The 21,193-nt window shown below is 44.6% G+C and overlaps 1 protein-coding gene across 8 annotated transcripts in view; it reads right to left on the minus strand.

Moving 5' to 3' along the window:
- The window catches only part of FDFT1 (farnesyl-diphosphate farnesyltransferase 1), a 47,378-nt gene extending 28,788 nt beyond the window's left edge, over positions 1-18,590 (minus strand). For 4 of the 8 annotated variants that reach the window (XM_063613425.1, XM_055288064.2, XM_055288089.2 and 1 more), the window contains exons 1-3: positions 18,282-18,586; positions 12,331-12,428; positions 11,379-11,562 (exon numbers count right to left, since the gene is read on the minus strand). In XM_063613425.1, the coding sequence (XP_063469495.1) occupies positions 11,379-11,562; positions 12,331-12,428; positions 18,282-18,380 (381 nt within the window). In that variant the 5' untranslated portion in view covers positions 18,381-18,586. Of the gene's footprint in view, positions 1-11,378; positions 11,563-12,330; positions 12,696-18,281 lie in introns of those variants that run through there. The other 4 variants (XM_055288074.2, XM_063613435.1, XM_055288055.2 and 1 more) reach the window with 4 other exon arrangements.
- Positions 18,591-21,193: the final 2,603 nt, after the last annotated feature.

The following is a 21,193-nucleotide window of genomic DNA, read 5'->3' on the forward strand; positions in this document are numbered from 1 at the left end:
TAGAAGGGTCTAAAAATGCTAATGTTTCTAGATTCAAAAGAAGACGCAAAGTCTCACTACACATTTCATCTTTCCAATGTATAATGAGATGCTTCAACACAAAGCTGGGTATAAAAATTTCTGGGAGAACAGCCTGATTAGACAAACCTCATTATGAGAAAGAATCATTTGTGCAAACATGGATCAAGCACTTCCTATGTAACAAGTATCATTCTAGGCACTGGGGATATACATCAGGGAAACAAACAAACTCAGACCCAGAGTTGCTTCCAAGATGCCCAAACAGGAACAGCTCTGGTCTACAGCTCCCAGCAAGATCAACGCACAAGACAGGTGATTTCTGCATTTCCAACTGAGGTACCCGGTTCATCTCATTGGCACTGGTTGGACAGTGGGTGCAGCCCATGGAGGGTGAGCTGAAGCAGGGTGGGGCATCGCCTCATCCAGGAAGCGCAAGGGGTCAGGGGATTTCCCTTTCCTAGCCAAGGAAAGGCGTGAGTGACTGTACCTGGACGAACAGCATACTCTGCCCAAATACTGCACTTTTCCCACAGTCTTCACAACTGACAGACCAGGTAATTCCCTCCAGTACCTGGCTCAGTGGGTCCCACGCCCACGGAACCTTGCTTGCTGCTAGCCCAGCAGTCTGAGATCAAACTGGGATGCTGGAGCTTGGTGAGGGGAGGCGCCTCCCGCCACTGCTGAGGCTTCAGTAGGTGGTTCTATGCTCACAGTGTAAACAAAGCGGCAAGAAGCTCGAACTGGGTGGAGCCCACTGCAGCTCAGCAAGGCCTACTGCCTCTCTAGATTTCACCTCTGGGGGCAGGGCATATCTAAACAAAAGGCAGAAGACAGCTCCTACAGACTTAAATGTCCCTGCCTGACAGCTCTGAAGAGAGCAGTGGTTCTCCCAGCATGGTATTTGAACTCCAATAATGAACAGACTGCCTCCTCATGTGGGTCCCTGAGCCCTGTGTAGCCTGACTGGGAGACACTTCCCAGTAGGGGCCGACAGACACCTCATACAGGTGGGTGTCCTTCTTGGAGGAAGCTTCCAGAGGAAGTATCAGGCCACAATATTTGCTGTTCTGCAGCCTCCACTGGTGATACCCAGGTAAACAGGGTCTAGAGTGGACCTCCAGCAACTCCAACAGAACTGCAGCTGACGGGCCTCTCTGTTAGGAAAACTAACAAACAAAGGAATAGCATCAATATCAACAAAAAGGACATCCACACCAAAACCCCATCTGTAGGTCACCAACATCAAAGACCAAAGGTAGATAAAACCACAAAGATGGGGAGAAACCAGAGCAGAAAGGCTGAAAATTCCAAAACCCAGAACGCCTCTTCTCCAAAGGAACATAACTCCTCGCCAACAAAGGAACAAAACTGGATGGAGAATGAGTTTAACAAGTTGACAGAAGTAGGTTTCAGAAGGTCGGTAATACCAAACTTCTCCAAGCTAAAGGAGCACGTTCTGACCCATCGCAAAGAAACTTAAAACCTTGAAAAAAGGTGGGACAAATGGCTAACTAGAATAACCAGTGTAGAGAAGCGCTTAAATGACCTGATGGAGCTGAAAACCACAGTACAACAACTTCAGAAAGCATACACAAGCTTCAATAGCCGACTCAATCAAGCAGAAGAAAGGATATCAGTGACTGAAGATCAAATTAATGAAATAAAGCAAGAAGACAAGATTAGAGAAAAAAGAATAAAAAGAAACGAACAAAGCCTTCGATAAATGTGGGACTATGTGAAAAGACCAACTCTACGTTTGATTGTTGTACCTGAAAGTGACGGGGAGAATGGAACCAAGTTAGAAAATACTCTTCAGGATATTATCCAGGAGAACTTCCCCAACCTAGCAAGGCAGGTCAACATTCAAATTCAGGAAATACAGAGAACACCACAGAGATACTCCTTGAGAAGCGCAATCCCAAGATATATAATTGTCAGATTCACCAAGGTTGAAATGAAGGAAAAAATGTTAAGGGCAGCCAGAGAGAAGGTCGGGTTACCCACAATGGGAAGCCCATCAAACTAACAATGGATCTCTCAGCAGAAACCCTATAAGCCAGAAGAGAGGGGGGGCCAATATTCAGCATTCCTGAAGAATAGAATTTTCAACCCAGAACCTCATATCCAGCCAAACTAAGCTTCATAAGTGAAGGAGAAATAAAATCCTTTACAGACAAGCAAATGCTCAGAGATTTTGTCACCACCAGGCCTGCCCTACCAGAGCTCCTGAAGGAAGCACTAAACATGGAAAGGAACAACTGGTACCAGCCACTGCAAAAACATGTCAAACTGTAAAGACCATCAACGCTATAAAGAAACTGCATGAATTGGTGGGCAAAATAACCAGCAAACATCATAATGACAGATCAAATTCAAACATAACAATATTAACCTTAAATGTAAGTGGGCTAAATGCCCCAATTAAAACACACAGACTGGCAAATTGGATAGAGTAAAGACCCATCAGTGTGCTGTATTCAGGAGACCCATCTCACGTGCAGAGACACACATAGGCTCAAAATAAACAGATGGAGGAAGATCTACCAAGCAAATGGAAAGCAAAAAAAAGCAGGGATTGCAATCCTAGTCTCTAATAAAACAGACTTTAAACCAACAAAGATCAAAAGAGACAAAGAAGGCCACTACATAACAGTAAAGGGATCATTTCAACAAGAAGAGCTAACTATCCTAAATATATATGTACCCAATACAGGAGCACCTAGATTCACAAAGCAAGTCCTTAGAGAACTACAAAGAGACTTGGACTCACACACAATAATAGTGAGAGACTTTAACACCCCACTGTCAATATTAGACGGATCAACGAGACAGAAGGTTAACAAGGATATCCAGGACTTGAACTCAGCTCTGGACCAAGCAGACCTAATAGACATCTACAAAACTCTCCACCACAAATCAACAGAACATACATTCTTCTCAGCACCGCATCGCACTTATTCTAAAATTGGCCACATAATTGGAAGTAAAACACTCCTCAGCAAATGTAAAAGAAGAGAAATTATAACAAACTGTCTCTCAGACCACAGTGCAATCAAATTAGAACTCAGGATTAATAAACTCCCTGAAAACCACACATCTACATGGAAACTGAACAACCTGCACCTGAATGACTATTGGGTACATAACGAAATGAAAGCAGAAATAAAGATGTTCTTTGAAACCAATGAAAACAAAGACACAACATACCAGAATCTCTGGGACACATTTAAAGCAGTGTGTACAGGGAAATTTATAGCACTAAATGCCCACAAGAGAAAGCAGGAAAGATCTAAAATTGACACCTTAACATCACAAGTAAAAGAACTAGAGAAGCAAGAGCAAACACATTCAAAAGCTAGCAGAAGGCAAGAAATGACTAAGATCAGAGCAGAACTGAAAGAGATACAGACACAAAAAACCCTTCAATAAAAATCAGTGAATCCAGGGGCTGGTTTTTTGAAAAGACCAACAAAATTGATAGACCACTAGCAAGACTAATAAAGAAGAAAAAAAGAAACAAACAGATGCAATAAAAAATGATAAAGGGGATATCACTACCAATCCCACAGAAATACAAACTACCACTGAAGAATACTATAAACACTTCTATGCAAATAAACTAGAAAATCTAGAAGAAATGGATAAATTCCTGGACACAAACACCCTCCCAAGACTAAACCTGGAAGAGGCTGCATCTCTGAATAGACCAATAACAGGTTCTGAAATTGAGGGAATAATTAATAGCCTACCAACCAAAAAAAGTGCAGGAACACAGATTCACAGCAGAATTCTACCAGAGGTACAAAGAGGAACTGGTACCATTCCTTCTGAAACTATTCCAATCAATAGAAAAAGAGGGAATCCTCCCTAACTCATTTTATGAGGCCTGCATCATCCTGACACCAAAGCCTGGCAGACAAACAATAAAAAAAGAGAATTTCATGCCAATATCCCTGATGAACATCGATGCGAATATCCTCAGTAAAATACTGGCAAATCAAATCCAGCAGCACATCAAAAAGCTTATCCACCAGGATCAAGTCAGCTTCATCACTGGGACGCAAGGCTGTTCAACATACACAAATCAATAAACATCATCCATCACATAAACAGAACCAATGACAAAAACCACATGATTATCTCAATAGATGCACCAAAGGCCTTTGACAAAATTCAAGTTTTTCATGTTAAAAACTCTCAGTAAACTAGATACTGATGGAACGTATCTCAAAATAATAAGGAGCTATTTATGACAAACCCAAAGCCAGCATCATACTGAATAGGCAAAAACTGGAAGCATTCCTTTTGAAAACCTGCACAAGACAAGGATGCCATCTCTCACCACTCCTATTCAACACAGTATTGGAAGTTCTGGCCAGGACAATCAGGCAAGAGAAAGAAATAAAGGGTATTCAATTAGGAACAGAGGAAGTCAAATTGCCGTTTGCAGATGACATGATTATATATCTAGAAAACCCCATTGTCTCAGCCCAAAATCTCCTTAAGCTGATAAGCAACTTCAGCAAAGTCTCAGGATACAAAATCAATGTGCAAAAATCGCAAGCATTCCCATACACCAATAACAGACAGAGAGCCAAATCATGAGTCAACTCCCATTCACAATCACTACAAAGAGAATAAAACACCTAGGAATCCAACTTATAAGGGATGTGAAAGACCTCTTCAAGGAGAACTACAAACCACTGCTCAGTGAAATACAAGAGGACATAAACAAATGGAAGAACATTCCATGCTCATGGATAGGAAGAATATCATGAAAATGGCTATATGCCTAAGGTAATTTACAGATTCAATGCTATCCCCATCAAGCTACCACTGACTTTCTTCACAGAATTGGGAAAAACTACTTTAAATTGCATATGGAACCAAAAAAGAGCCTGCATAGCCAAGATAATCCTAAGCAAAAAGAGTAAAGCTGGAGGCATCATGCTACCTGACTTCAAACTACACTACAAGGCTACAGTAACCAAAACAGCATGGTACTGGTACCAAAACAGATATATACACCAATGGAACAGAACAGAGGCCTCAGAAATAACACCACACATCTACAGCCATCTGATCTTTGACAAATCTGACAAAAACAAGCAATGGGGAAAGGATTCCCTATTTAATAAATGGTGCTGGGAAACCTGGCTAGCCATATGTAGAAAGCTGAAACTGGATCCCTTCCTTACACCTTATACAAAAATTATCTCAAGATGGACTGAAGACTTAAATATAAGACCTAAAACCATAAAAACCCTAGAAGAAAACATAGACAATACCATTCAGGACATAAGCATGGGCAAAGACTTCATGACTAAAACACCAAAAGCAATGGCGACAAAAGCCAAACTAGACAAATGGGACCTAATTAAACTAAAGAGCTTCTGCACAGCAATAGAAACTATCATCAGAGTAAACAGGCAACCTACAGAATAGGAGAAAATTTTTGCTATCTATCTAGTATCCAGAATCTACAAAGAACTTAAAAAAATTCACAAGAAAAAAAAGCAACCCCATCAAAAAGTGGGCAAAGAGTATCAACAGACACTTCTCAAAGGAAGACATTTATACAGCCAACAAACATGAAAAAATCTCATCACCACTGGTCATCAGAGAAATGCAAATCAAAAACCACAATGAGATACCATCTCAAGCCAATTAGAATGGCAATCATTTAAAAACTCAGGAAACAAAAGATGTTGGAGAAGATGTGGAGAAATAGGAATACATTTACACTGTTGGTGGGAGTGTAAATTAGTTCAACCATTGTGGAAGACAGTGTGGTGATTCCTCAAGGATCTAGAACTAGAAATACCATTTGACCCAGCAATCCCATTACTGGATATATACCCAAAAGGATTATAACTCATGCTACTATAAAGACACAAGCACAGGTATGTTTATTACGGCACTATTCACAATAGCAAAGACCTGGAACCAACCCAAAAGTCCATCAATAATGGACTGAATAAAGAAAATGTGGCACATATACACCACAGAATACTATGCAGTCATAAAAAAGGATGAGTTCATGTCCTTTGCAGGGACATGGATGAAGCTGCAAACCATCATTCTCGCAAAGTATAAGGACAGAAAACCAAATACCGCATGTTCTCAGTCATAAGTGGGAGTTGAACAACGAGAAAACATAGACACAGGGAGGGGAACATCACATACTGGGGCCTGTTGTGGGGTGGGGGTCCAGGAGAGGGATAGCAGTAGGAGAAATACCTAATGTAAATGACGAGTTGATGGGTGCAGCAAACCAACATGGCACATGTATACCTATGTAACAAACCTGCACGTTGTGCACATGTACCCTAGAAGTTAAAGTATAATAAAAAAAAAAAAGAAAAAACTCAGACCCTTGAAGAGCTTAGATTCTAGTGAGCAGATCTGCCAACCATTTTATCTCATTAGTTACCCAATTTATATTATGAAGCTATAGAGTCTCTCTCACTATTAAGGCTATACTTTTAAATTCATTAAACAACTCAAAATGAGGCATGCTGCCCAGTACTTTTTCCATAGTCCAAGCCCTAATGTAGGAAAGTTGAATTGATGTTTTTAAAATTTATCGTTACTGCCCAAACATCTTGTTTTAAGTTCAAAGAATTGTTTATAGTTAGCAAAATACAATATAAAAACGCCATGGGAAGTCTTAAAACATGAGAGCCTACACATAATACTGCAAACAGTGAAGAGATTTGGTTAAACATTGAAGTGTGCAATATACTCGGTCTGTTTACAGGAAAGTTAGAAAAACTTCCTCGGAAAACACCTAAAATTAAGGGCCCAGAGGAAAACCAGGTGGCCGGCTGATTGCAACGCACCAGGAATTCACATAATTTAGGATTTCTGATTAACATCAACTGTCAACACCCCCATGTCCCTCCCCCGCCCAAAAAAAACCCCATAAAATCAATCTGGCCTTTCCAGAACTCTTTCCAAAAAGTTGTTCTTTGCAGAACAGCTGTTCAAGCCAATGCCAAAACGTAATTCCTTCTTGTGGCTGAAACAAACTAGTGATTTTACAAGAGTTTATTAGAATCCCTTAAGCTCCATAGGACTCTGCTCGTTCCACAGACCCTTGGGGTTAGACCAGTTCTATTTATTAGAGAGGAAAGGCCAATGAGGGTGGGAAGGAGCTTAGACTCCTCTAAAACCCTTTTACTTCTGAACTTCACCTATCCTTCCAACAACTTTTTGTTGTTTATTAAATAATTGTACAGTTCTAAAAGTAAGAACAAAAATATGCAGGAGAAAGTGACAATGAAGAGGTTTACATTTTTCCCAGAAACCCAGAGGACGGACAGGGCTTTGCTGACTCCACACTCAGTGCCCAGTTTCGTATGTTTCCCGGGTACAACAATAAGCCCTGACATCTGAATGGAGCCAGGAGGGCTTTCTCCCCTTCCAGGTAATTCTGTTTTACAACACAGTAGATTTCTATGTTCTCAGATCACTTTCTGGTGATTCCAAGTACAGGAAGAAAGGTACCAGAGCGAGTCCACAGGGATAATGGAGAAAGGCCAAATCCCACATAGGGGGTAAGAGTAGCAGGGAATACAAATACAAATTCCTCTGATTATAAACCTTAGAGGTAGTAAAGTATGCAAGTGACTAAGCACAAGAGATCTGATGCCAGACCTTCCAGATTCACTGATTCTGCTACTTAACTTCAAGGGTAATCCTAGGCAAAGTACTTTATTTCTCTATGCCTCAGTTTCCTCATCTAGATAAAATGTAGATAATAACAGTATATTATGTACTAGGTAATTTTCCTGTTAAACGATGTTATAGATAAAATAACACAAAGAGTAAATAAACGATGAAATATATTTAGTGACTAACTCAAAGTAAAATGCTCAATAAGTGAATGCTATTATTGCTATTATCATTTAAAAATAAGGCTGTATTATTACTTAAGCTATGTTTACAGGTAGAGTTCTAAGTCTTCTGGCTTTCCACTAGTACCAGGTGAGAAAGATACGTGGTCATGTACTGTATAATGATGTTTCAGTCAACGGAGACTGCAAATACAAAGGTGGTGCCTTAAGACTGTAACATCGTATTTTTACTATACCTTTTCTATGTTTAAATACACAAATACTTACCACTTTGCTCCAATTGCCTACAGTATTCAGTACAGTACCATCCTGTAGAGGTGTGCAGCCTTGGAGCAATGGGCTGTACCACAGAGCCTACGTGTGTAGTAGCTATGCCATCTTGATATGTGTAAGTACACTCTATGATATTCACATAATGATGAAATCATTTATGAATGCATTTCTCAGAATGTATCCTGTGGCCATTAAGTGATACATGACTGTGCTCTAATCAAACCCCTAACACAATGAGAGTTCTAGAAAGCCTGACTTGAACTGATATCAACTAATGATCAATGAAGTATAAAGCATCAGGTTCAATCTACTGTACATCGAGGCGGACGGAGGTCACCTGGTTAGAACACTGTATTGAGGCTTATTCCTAAATTCTGCAAGGCCTGGGATAAGAGGACAAATGGAGGCCAACATACTCTATGTAGCTAAAAATTTAAAAATGATCAATCGAGCTAATAACTTGTTAAATAAAATATACTCTATCCTCCTGCATTGACAAACATATCTTCGTAACAACGTGGTTGATTCAGGTTTGAACTTAACATTCTTAGTCCCTCAGAGTTTTATTCCAGAATGCAGCAGGGCACAGACAGCTGATCCTCATATCCCAGGCTCTTTTCTTCCACTGCTTCCTGAATCCCGCTCTCTCCAGCACTGGGAGGCACCTCACATTCATTTGAGAGGTTATCCCAGCCCTCAGTGCCAGGATCCATCCACAGCACTCCCCAACACAGCTCTTGGCCATCACTCAGGCCCAAGGGCACAGTCAATGGTGGCATGTTCCCACCTGGAGGAGATGGATGGACTTTAGGAAACAGACTGTGCAGACGCGGACGTGGGCTCAGGGATTTGGGGCAAGGAACTCCAGATGTCCAGAACGTGGTACAGAAGGAGAGCCCAAAAGAGCTGAACAAGTACATTCCCATGGCCCCAGTGACCCCTCACCCCTTTGGGAGTGAGGGGGCCCCCTAAAGTGAGGAGTTCCACATGCCCAAGTCTAAGAGCAGTACTGTGTGAGTGAAGCCAAGCTATCAGTCCTCTTTTACACTACTTGTTCCATCCTGGGACCTCTTAGCCAAAAGCTGATTGCAGGCCTAGCCCCACACAACTGGTTTCAAAGAGATACAGAGCTACATCAGCACATACACAATAATTCCTTAAGAAGACAAGGCACTATTAATTCCCATACAGTCCCATCTCAAGCGGAATCACAGACTGGAGGGACCTACAATTCAAGCAGCTTAAAATTATATATGCACGCAAAACACACAACTTAGTGTATCTTTTTATGCGTAAGGATACAAAAGGTGAACAACAGTGAAAACAGCAGTGCCTGGCTTGCGCCTTCTGCTCCCTTTTACTCTTCCGGGGGCAACTGTGATTTCAACAGGATGGAATCTCTAACTCTACTATCCAAAAAAGAAAAGGATGAGTTCAGTGTTCACATCTGAAACCTTCCAGAACTAAGCATTATTTTTCCACTGAAACACTGTATGAACACAGGAAGACACTGAAGTTTCACAAACATGTTGGAATATCGTCTGAAAATTTGACAGCGATATTCCCCAAAATTATGTTAGCATTCACACTTTCATACTCTCTCACTTCTGCTGAGTGGATAGGGCTGCCTTGACTTATGCAATACCTAAGACATTTATCCCATGCCCCAGAAATCCACTCAAGTCAAAAGTAATTTGGCTGTTTTTGGAGGCTAGGTCCAGCTGGAATAATATTAGTTGTTTTTAAGTGAGAATGCACTTCCATTATAAATGGGGTATGACTACTTCCTCTGCTTCAGCAGAATTCAGAAGCCCATCAATGAATGGCCACAGATTTCCCATCAAAGGAAACCCAACCTCTGGTCATCAGGTGTCCTGTGAGAGCCAAATCACCAGGACCTTCCCAGGGTTACAGTTCTAATTCTCACCCAGTTAGTTGTCATAAATTTTCTTTCTTCTCTTGAATTGTACTGTATAAACTCGAATTATTCTTCAGCTATTTTCTTCTCATTTGTATTGTGTTGTACCATATTTGGGCTTTGGTACTGAAGGTCTGATCTCAGCAATCTGAAATAGCCTTTGCACCGCAAGAGTCTTCCCCCCCAATTTTTTTTTTTTTTAAATATTGCCCCCATTATGCAGAAGAATCAAAGATTCTTTTGTTTGGTGGAGGACTCTCTGTCTGTCCACTTAGCTCCCTCCTAATTCAGCTATAGATTAGGTTTGTTTCAATAACATAAGGACTGTTCTCCAAAAGCTCTGGCAACTGTGGACAAAAAGGGCTCCTTTGGGCTATTACAGAACATGTGACTTTGCTAAATCAAACCTTTATTTATAAGATATGGAAGAATCAGTTATTTGTGTGATAAGACCGGCGAATTCTAGGATAGTAGGACCTACGCAGATGTCGACATAAACTTGAGGGACTTTACAAAGCTTAGGATTTTAACTGTAACCCACTTTACTCCAACAAAATAGAACAAATAGCTAATATTTACAGAATACTTACTCTGTACCAGGCACTAAGTACTTTGTATGTGCGAAATTAATCCTCTCAGCTCTAACTTCACAAATGAGGAGACGGAGACACAAAGGAGATAAGGAACTTGCCCAGGATCACAGGTGAAGTGGCAGAGGCTCACCCTGCTTCTCAATCCTCACCCTAGCTGCCAACAGACACCACCCCCTATGCCAGGCTGCTACCCATCTTGAGCAGCAGTCCCATGCTACCAGGCTCAGGGTAGTCAAGAGGCCAGCAGTGTTACAGGTAGGCTGCATTATACAGTCAGCAAGCTTTTGTGAGCTAGCCTGAGAATCTTTTACGACACTAAAATTTGAGTGCGTCTTCCCAGAGGAAGAAACACTGGACCTCCAATACTGATAATAACAGCAGTAGCTAACATTCTAAGAGCATTACCTACGTTAATTCTTTGAATCCTCAGAATACCACGAGGTAGGTGTTATTATTACCCCTATTTTATAGATGAAGAAACTGAGGCACAGAGAGGCTTTGTAAATAACCAACAGTTTAGTAAGTGGGACATTTGAGATTCCAACCCAGGCAGCCTGGCTTCAGAGTCTTGGCTACCAGAGTTCTTAACCATCACATTATGCTGCCCTCAGACTGCTTATTTTACCTTTCTCCGCAGGTATGTAGGCTACCGGACAACCACATTAGCAATTATAAACCCAACAGTCAGCAGACAAGATGCATAACCCCACTCACCGTTGGGAAGTCCTCCAGCACCTGGCGATCCTTCTCCTTGCTCTCCATGAACCGCCAGTCTGGTTGGTAAAGGAAAGAGTGAAAGTTGTGTAACAGCGGGACCTTCTTTTCCACACTGATGGTCATGTCATCTTCCAGTGTGTCCAGAGCTCGGAGAACCAGATAAAATATGCACACTGCATTGCTGTTAAAAAGGAAAAACTATTAATATACTGGAACAAACAGCCAAAGATTTTTTAAAATAACTTGTGCCAGGCCACTTTCTAAACCCATCTACACCCTTAACTCTAAAGAACTATAAGGATATCCAAAGCTTTTCATACTTAACGAAACTTACATTAGTTTTCCTTCCTTACATGAAAGTAATTAACTTCTGTAGTTTATTAAAAAGCCTACTAGTTGAGTGTCACTGCTACGCCCAGAAGTGAGTTGCATTTAACCAGTGTAGAACTATAGAAACCAAAAGACCAAACGTTTAGACCGAACTAATATTTGGCAAATAGAAAAGAAAGTCAAAAAACACAGTAACTTCTCAGTATAAATACGATCATAAAGGCAACTACTGTAAGTTCATGGGTGTAATCTGCACAGAGACAGCTTCAAAAGAATCAACCCAACATGCTAGAAATAGAAAGGCAAAGTTGGATGAGAGAAGCCGAGAAAATACACGACCTGCTCACAGACAGGTTCAGCTGCCAGGACTAAAAAAAGTTAATAAACATCACCCCCTGCCCCCCTTCTCTGAAAGGCTGGGCCCGCAGGGACTCTACTAGATGGCAAAGAGCCTGGAAGGGCTTTCTAAAGTAAACACATAGGGCAGGGCTAAGTTCTAGATAAGCCACAGCAACGAGGCTGCAACGCTGAGCGCTATATCAAAAGGTAGCTTCCAACACACTCAAAGGTCCCTGGACAAGCTTTCCTCCAAGCCAGAGGCGCTGCCTCCATCACTCACCGCATTTCCCCATCCAGCGCCTGGATAACAGCTGCGAAACTGCGACTGGTCTGATTGAGATACTTGTAACAAGTTTTCAGGCTGCTGCTGAGCGAGTCCTGCGGGCAGACAAGACACACGGCGGTGGGAGACGTCGAGGAGCAGGAGTGGGAGTGGGACTGGGGCAGGCGGCTCCACAGCCTGCCGCCCTCTCCCCGGGGCCAGTCCTTGCAGGGCCAGGCGGCAGGAGGCAAGCAGCAGCCCCGCGGGGCGGTGCCTGCGCCTGGGCCCCTGGGCGCCGCGGCGGGACTCAGCACCAAGGTGCGCTTGAAGAGGGCCATCGCCTTGGTGCCGCAGGCGGCTGCGGCCATGGGAATCGCGGCCCCGCGGAGTCTTTCCTCCATAGACTCAAGCAGATCTGGGAAGCGCCCAACGAGGGGCGGGACGGGCTCGCCCTCTACTCGAGTACGCGCTGGGCCGACCCAGAACTGGCCCGCCCCGCACGTGGAGGCCGCGGCCCGGCCCGCAGCCCCGCCCCCGGCCTCGGCTCCGCACCCCTTCGGCACCCGGCGCCTCCTCCGGCTGTTGCCCTTCTCACCAGAACCCACTGGCCGCTAAGGGAACCCAGCGCACTTCCGAGCAGCTCTCGCTCGTCGTTCCAGTGAGAGTCTCCCTAGACCAAACTCCACTCAGGCTCCGCTGAATCCTCTTCCCCACAAGGCCTGGACTTTGTACTCAACGCGTCTGTCTTTGCATCACCCAATTTTACCAAGAATCCTGCTAAATTGATTTGACCAGAATTCCCCAACTACAATATCTGATCACCCTGGACACCCGATCAGGTTCCACATCCCCGTCCATCCCTCAGGTGATGTCTGATAACTCTGGCCTGCCTTCTGCAAGAATGCACACCACTGTGTTTCCTCGTAATAATTTTCCATCCACTGACATCTGGCTCCCCCGCCATCAATTCCTACTTTTCCTTGTATTCGGAATAGAGCAGTTCTGTACCGCGGTCTCTCTCCTCTTACTGCAATAGTTTCTCTGAATAAAATCTATTTTGTCGTTTTATTACCACTGTCCAACTCTGGTTTTTCTGACACCTGTTAAGCCTCTACTGTTCCCTAAAAGCCAGCTATTCCTTTCAAGATGTCTTCTCATCTTTCCCTTCGAAATTAATGGAATGCAGTGCACTGACCTTTACTCTTCCCTAAAGGCAAACAAGGACTGTGTTTTTCCAAAAGGGAAAAAAAGCCTTATTTTAAATGCAAGCATATCAGAAAGAGTTGCTGTTTGTAGTGTGTATTTTTTCATGGACTATTTTTTAGAGCAGATTTGGGCCCACAGGGAGAGGAAAGTACGGCGGGTTCCTATTTGCCCCTTCCCTCCCCCCTCACCCCAGTCTCACAACAAGTTCTTTTTGGGAGAGATGGGCATCACTTCCCTAACAGGGCCAGGTGCGGTGGCTCACGCCTATAATCCCAGCAATTAGGGAGGCCAAGGTGGGAGAATCACCTGAGCCCAGGAATTTGAGGTCAGCCTGGGCAACAGAGTGAGACCTCGTCTTCATAAAAAAGTTTTTAAAAAAATTTTTAAAAAACCAGGTGTGGTGGCGCCCACCTATAGTCTAGCTACTCAAGACTACTCAGGAGGCTGAGGTGGGAGGATCACTTGAGCCCAGGAGATACAGGTTATAGTGAACCGTATTGTATATTGTATACTGCAGAGTGAGACCCCATCTCAAAAATAAAAACAAATATCTAATAGGACTGGTTTAAGAAAATATGGCATATCCACTGCTAGGAAATTCCATAGTCACTTCAGAATGGTAACAGTGAACCCTGGGCTCTGGTGGGGGGTTTAAGTGAACTATGTTGTTTTTATCTGTGTATATTTCCTATCATGAATACATATTATTTTGCCTAAAGAGTCAATCTTTTAAATCATATAATCCTGAAAAAAGTCATTTTATTGCCATAAAAAATTATTAGTAAAAACCAATATTTACTGGGCACCATAATATTAGTAAAGTTCAGTGTCTGGCACATAAATGTATTCAGTAAAGGTGTGATGAATAAATGAAGACATTCATCGAGTATTTTAAAAGAATTCACCAACTCCTTCCCTCTCAAAATATGGGGAGGCAAGATTTCAGAGTGAAATCTGGACTGAGCTCTGGACCGAGCTCCAGATCAGCTCTTCACATAGCCTGACCATTACCAGGCTACACAGAAGGCAGTGTTTTTAACTGCACTGCCAAATGTCATGTTCAGTCCAACTAACAGTTTGGGGGCTGATGTTAAGCCAGGAGTTTCAATCAATGCCAAGACACAGTCCCCCTAGATTTGAACCCCAACACTCTTCAAGAACACTACCCCTCCTTTCCATACAGGCCTCCATTCTGAAAGGGAGCAAGCTGAGCCACTTACTCCTCTAGCTGGTACCCCTGCTGCTCTTTTTCCTGTCACCTATCTGTTTCAGTGCCTTACCTTGTAACAACAGTTTCTTCCAATCACCAAGAACAAAACAGGAAGACACAACTAGTAAGCACACTATGGAAAAACACCACTCACTAAAAATTTCCACCGCTTGATTCGCATGAGCTAGGGGAGTAAGAAGGCTCAGGCTACTGCTGCCTGTCCCTCCTCGGTTTTCTATTGCAGTCTGAGATTCAGTGCACTCCCAAGAGCTCCCAAGTGGGAGAAAACAGGGATGGAGGGAATTTAGAGGAAGGGTGTGGGGTGGTCAGGAGGACAAGACCAGACTCCCAGGAAGGGGCTCCAGCCTCAGGCTGAAAGTTCCACAACTGAACAGCTACCAGCTACCAGGCCTCTACGCAGCCTTCCTCACTTTAAAATAGAATAGGTTTCTCCAGGAGGGGGAATAAAAACCAAACTTGAGAACTGAATTTACATAAATTTACATAATCAGATTGATAACCACCATTTATCAGGCACTTAACTCCATGCCAAGCACAATATCACCTGTGATCCTTACTCAACCCTTTAAGGTCTCACAGGCCCACAGTCCACTGAAACATCTGTGGCAAGACCTGGGGCAGAATTTAGCATTTTTGGTGTTTTAGAAAATAGGCAATAAAATGCATATACAACCCCAGTCAGTGTGAAGCAGCATCTCATGATTACTTCTTTAGCAAAACATTTGAATATTTATACTAAGTGGGATGAATGAAGCCTCAACTTCAAGTCAGGTTTTGCTGCCAAGTGATTTTGAGCCAAACTGACAAAAAATTGTTTCCAGACCATCTTAGAATTGGGAAGTTGTGTTTAAAAAATCGGTACCATACATACATCCCTATTTTACAGATGAAGTAACTGTGGCTCAGAGATTAAGTTACCAAGGTTGTTCACCTAACTTAATAGCGTCAGAAATTGCACGTAATAATAGACTTAAGAGAAGATACTGATCTAAGTACCAGGATTTAGATTGGATAGAAGCCAGATCTGCCTGATTACAAACAGCCTGCTTTTTCCATTACTCAGCTTTTGGGTGATGCCACGCAACTTGCAGGCAGCATATGCCCCTAGATTTACTGATATGTTCCTAAAAATTCAGTATAACTCAAGTTTACTAAACCCTGAAATTCTATAGCCAAATCCTTCTGTGATAGCAGATATTGAGGGCTGATTATTTCTAAGTGTAAATTTTTTCCCTAGTTTGTAGAGAGAAACTGATTGATTGCAGTGGCTCACACCTGTAATCCCAGCACTTTGAGGCTGAGGTGGGAAAATCGCTTGAGCTCAGGAGTTCCAGACCAGCCTGGGCAATGTGGTGAGACATTGTGTCTACAAAAAAATTTAAAAATTAGCCAGACATTGGTGGCACGTAGCCTGTAGTCCCACCTACTCATGATCAGGAAGCCGAGGTGGGAGCATGGCTTCACCCAGGGAAGTCGAGACTGGAGTTGAGTCATGTTCAGGCCACAGCATTCTAGCCTAGACCACAGAGGGAGGCCCCGTCTCAAAAAAAAAAAAAAGGCTGTGTGCAGTGGCTCACGCCTGTAATCCTAGCACTTTGGGAGATCAAGGCGGCCAGATCACTTGAGGTCAGGAGTTCAAAACCAGCCTCGCCAACATGTTGAAACCCCGTCTCTACTAAAAATACCAAAAAATCAGCCAGTCGTGGTAGCAGGTGCCTGTAATCCCAGCTACTCGGGAGGCTGAGGCAGGAGAATTGCTTGAACCTGGGAGGCAGAGGCTGCAGCGAGCTGAGGTCGCGCCACTGCACTCCAGCCTGGGCAACAGACCGAGACTCCAACTCAAGAAAAAAAAAAAAAAAAGATAAACTAAGATAATGTTAAGTGAAGGGAAATATATTTTCCAATTTGTTTCCCCTAATTAAAAGTTCACTCAGTTATTTTTTTAACGGCTCACGGGGATTTAAAAAGTGCCCAGAAAGACTACAACTAACAAAACAAATAATACTGTACCATATTATCAGAGCTAAAAGAAATAGCTCATCTCCCTTTTTAAAAAAATTCAAAATGTACAGAAACAGTATACTGTGAGTCTTTCTCTACCCACTTACCATGACCACCCACTTTCCCTCCCAACAAGTAACCAATGCTACCATTTTCTCTAATGGTCTCTTTCTGTAGAAAGGAAAGAGACATAGAGGAATGAAGTCTCTGGACCCAAATGAGGTCTGACTGCACTCAGATCCCTTGCCCTGCTAGTATCTTCCTCTGCACTGCTTTTCTCCACCTGAGAAACTGTACATTTGCTTTTTTGGATTGTCTCTCTCCCACTAAAAAGTTTTACAAAAGCAAGGTCTTCACCTATCTTGTTCACTGTTGTATCTCAAGCACCTAAAACACTATCTGATATACAACTGGTGGTCAAATATTTGTTAAATAAATGAATGCTACATCCAAATATAAAAAGTGACATCTGCCCTATCAAATAATAAAAGTTATTCTGCAGCAAAATAATTAAAATAATGTAGCACCGGCAAAGTAAAGATGGAGCAAATTGAATATTCTACAAATAGGCTGAAAGATGTATCTGTATTAAAGATAGCACGTGAAAAATAACACCAAATGAGGGTGTAGTCTACTGGGGACAAAAACCAAAAATTTATTTTCTAGTGTGTTTACTGAAGCACATGGACACTGAAAGAAAGACTCCGGTGTTTAGGCACCTATCAAGCCTCGGCCTGAGTCACATGGGTTACTGTCCTGTTGGCCCAAAAAAGTCACAGAAATCAGCCAGGCTGGTCCAGACCAGAACTTGGCTGAATGTGTCTGTTCATTCAATAATCACGTACGAATAATTTTCTTGTTGGAATAAAAACACCTCCTATGCATTCATTTAATAAATAGTACAGGCATGAAGCAGATAAAATCTAAGTAAAACCAAGTACTGACCTTCCACCAACCACCTAGCTAATCCACAGACGTATAGATAACTCATTAGAACTTGGAAGCGTAGATAGCGCTTCCTGACTTTTAAAATCGCCTGAGGATGAAGCGATGGACGGCGGCAAGGCGGGGAGAGCTCTGGAGGAGGTGGTGAAACTGAAGGAGTAAGATTTCATTCCACAAACGGTGTTCATGTGATGTTACCTGCATAGTCCATTTCGCTTACCAAAAAACTCACTCGTCCTCTCCCACGTAACCCACCCACATCGCCTCAGAGGTGTAACCCCCGGGTTAGAACACTGGTAAGCGCCGATGCTCATGGAGGGGATGAAACGGGGAGCGCAACTGCCGGTAACCACACAGAAGCCGCTCAGGCCCAGGGCGGCTTGTGGGGGCAGGGACAGGCCCGCCAGGAGGGCCGCGTCCACCCGGGCCCGACATGGGGAAGGCTCGAGGAAAGGGGGACGGGAACGCCCAAGTGTCGGCCCTGCTCGCCGCGCCCCTTGCCCCAGATCCAGGCCCGGCCGCTCAGCCCTGATGCCGGCCGAGCGAGCTGCCTCCCCGCCCCGGGAAGCAGGGATGCTCGGCCCACCTGGTCCATCTTGGGCATCACCTTCCGCTTGCCCCCGATCCGGAAGCGCACCAGGTTGTAGAACTCTTCGGGGTGGCCCAGGCATTTCACGAACTCCATCCTGGCGCAGGTGACAGGCTCTCGGGCGCGACGTTCACCTCTGCGGTCCCCAGGCTCTAACCGGCCGGCCGGACCTGTGAAGTAGGCGCGGCGCAGAGCTGGCCGGACAGGGGGCGGGCCCAGTAAGACGACGCCCCGCCCGCCACTCCGCCCACTTCAACGGACCTCGGGCGCTAGCGTGGCTACCTGCGGGCTCGCGGGGTGGGCTGACGGGCGCTGATTGGCCAGGGTCGCTCGCACTAGGAAGACCCCGGCCAATCAGTGGCGGGAGGAACCTGGCGTGACAACACCCTAGAAGCTCATTGGAGGCCGAGAAAGAGGCCGACGAGCGGGATTGGTGTGCTGATGGGACCGGCCCTTTGTTTTCCTCCGCTTACCCCGGCTGACAGCGCGAACGCTGTGGGGACTGGATGTGAGGCGGAAGGGGTTAGGGTGCGCAGGACCCCAAGCGTGGTCCGGCGTCAGGAGAGCAGTGCAGGGCGACGTGCTCCACGCCTGGTCAATAACTCGCACACCTGTCCGGCCTCGGTGGCTCCTGCCAGCCGGGTGAGCTCTGCAGCCGCTCCCCGTAGAGCCTAAGACCGTGAAAAGGCTGGCCCAGCGCCAAGCGGGGCGTCTTTACTGTAACACACCCGAGCACAGCCCCACTCGCCTGCCCGCCACCGCCATCCAGCCCCAGGAAGCCCCCCACACTCCTGGAGCTTCAACTGCCCCCTCTGTAGTGTTTACTTGAGATCCAGCTTAGTCCTAGAAAACGGAGCTGAAGCCTTAGAGGGTCTGTAACAGGAAGGTGGAAACTTCTCTCATCCTAGATCTCTCCAGCCCTAGAAACTACTGGCTACCCGGCCAGGCGCGGTGGCTCACACCTGTAATCCCAGCACTTTGGGAGGCCAAGGCGGGTGGATCACAAGGTCAAGAGATCCAGACCATCCTGGCCAACATGGTGAAACCCGTCTCTACTAAAAATACAAAAAAGCCGGGTGTGGTGGCGGGCGCCTGTAGTCCCAACTACTCCGGAGGCTGAGGCAGGAGAATGGCGTGAACCCGGGAGGCGGAGGTTGCAGTGAGCCAAGATCACGCCACTGCACTCCAGCCTGGGCAACAGAGCAAGACTACGTCTCAAAAACAAAAAACAAAACAAACAAAAAAAAAACAAAAAAACACTACTGGCTACCTAAGCCATCCTGCAGTCTGTTTTAACACAGCCACCAGTAATCCTCTTAAAAGCTGTCAGGTCTTGCGGAGCGCGGTGGCTCATGCCTGTAATCCCAGCGCTTTGGGAGGCCGAGGCGGGCGGATCACCTGAGGTCCGGAGTTCGAGACCAGCCTGGCCAACATGGTGAAACCGCGTCTCTACTAAAAATACAAAAATTAGCCAGGCGTGGTGGCAGGCGCCTGTAATCCCAGCTACCTGGGAGGCTGAGGCAGGAGAATCGCTTGAACCCAGGAGGCAGAGCTTGCAGTGAGCCGAGATCGCGCTACTGCACTCCAGCCTGGGGGACAAGAGCGAGACTTCGTCTCAAAAACAAAAACAAAACGTGTCAGGTCCGTTCACTGCCCAAAGCTGTTCAGTGTCTCTCCAGCAAAAGCCAAAGCGCCCACCGGGATCCCGAGAGGCTGCAGTCTTCCACCCAGATTACCTCTCTGGCCTCCATCTCTTATGCTTTCGCTTTCTCTGGCCCCAGGACTTTTTGTCTAGCTGTTCACTATTCCTGCGCTATTCCCCAGATACTGGCTTGGCTAACTCCTGTGCCCCTCGACTCTGCTCACACCTCATCTAGACCCACCTGTTTGCCCTCTCTCACATTTCCACCACTGCTAATCCCAGTGGGGGTCTACTTGCCTATATTTACCATATTCTAATACATCATTTACTTATGTATTAGATTACAGAGTGTTTCCCCTGCTAGTGTAAACTAAAATTAAAATCCTAAGCCCCTACCACTGGACAGCCCTCCCACTCCCCACCTCGGCCAAGGGAACCCCAGAAAAATCTTAAAAACTTAGTTTCCAGCCATGATGGTGTAAAAAGTAAAGTAGAGGCTCCTCTTCAAAGACTTTCCTCCCCATTTAATTAGGAATAAATAGTAACTTCTGTTAGAAGCAAAATTTATTCAAAGACCTGTGCTAACATTCTTAAATATCTGCTAGCCATGATAAAGAAATCAATGTACTTCACATTCTTAGCTCTCACAATTTAGCCTAAATATTTGCCCTGGCACGCTTATACTGGTCCAAGAAAGCATTAGGTCATAGCCTGTTCCTCTTCCTTATTTGAAGGTGTTTTTACCTTTCTCACCATTCCACAAGTTACTTCCTCCTTCTTTGTTCTCCTCTACCTTTGCCTCTTTTAAAAAGTTCTAAACTGCTAGCCAATCGGGACAAATACAGAACGTGAGGTCCCGTTCCAGCCAATGGAAACCGGACACAGCAGTAGGGTGGACATGTCAGGTTATAAATGACGCTGTCTCCTTTGTTTGGTATACTCTTGTAGCAAAACTGCTGGCGAGAGTACCCTTTCTGCACGAAGTAAAAATGGCCTTGCTGAGGAAATTAATGTTCAAGTGCCTTTTTTTTTTCCCCCTCAGACAGAGTTTCACTCTTGTTGCACAGGCTGGAGTGCAGTGGTGCAGTCTCGGCTCACTGCAACCTCCGCCTTCTGGGTTCAAGCAATTCTCCTGCCTCAGCCTCCTGAGTACCTGGGATTACAGGCGCCTACCATCACACCTGGGTAATTTTTGGATTTTTAGGAGAGACAGGGTTTCACCATGTTGGCCAGACTGGTCTCGAACTCCTGACTTCATGATCCGCCC

The sequence above is a fragment of the Symphalangus syndactylus genome, chromosome 1, assembly GCF_028878055.3.
Source record: "Symphalangus syndactylus isolate Jambi chromosome 1, NHGRI_mSymSyn1-v2.1_pri, whole genome shotgun sequence".
Lineage (NCBI taxonomy): Eukaryota > Metazoa > Chordata > Mammalia > Primates > Hylobatidae > Symphalangus > Symphalangus syndactylus.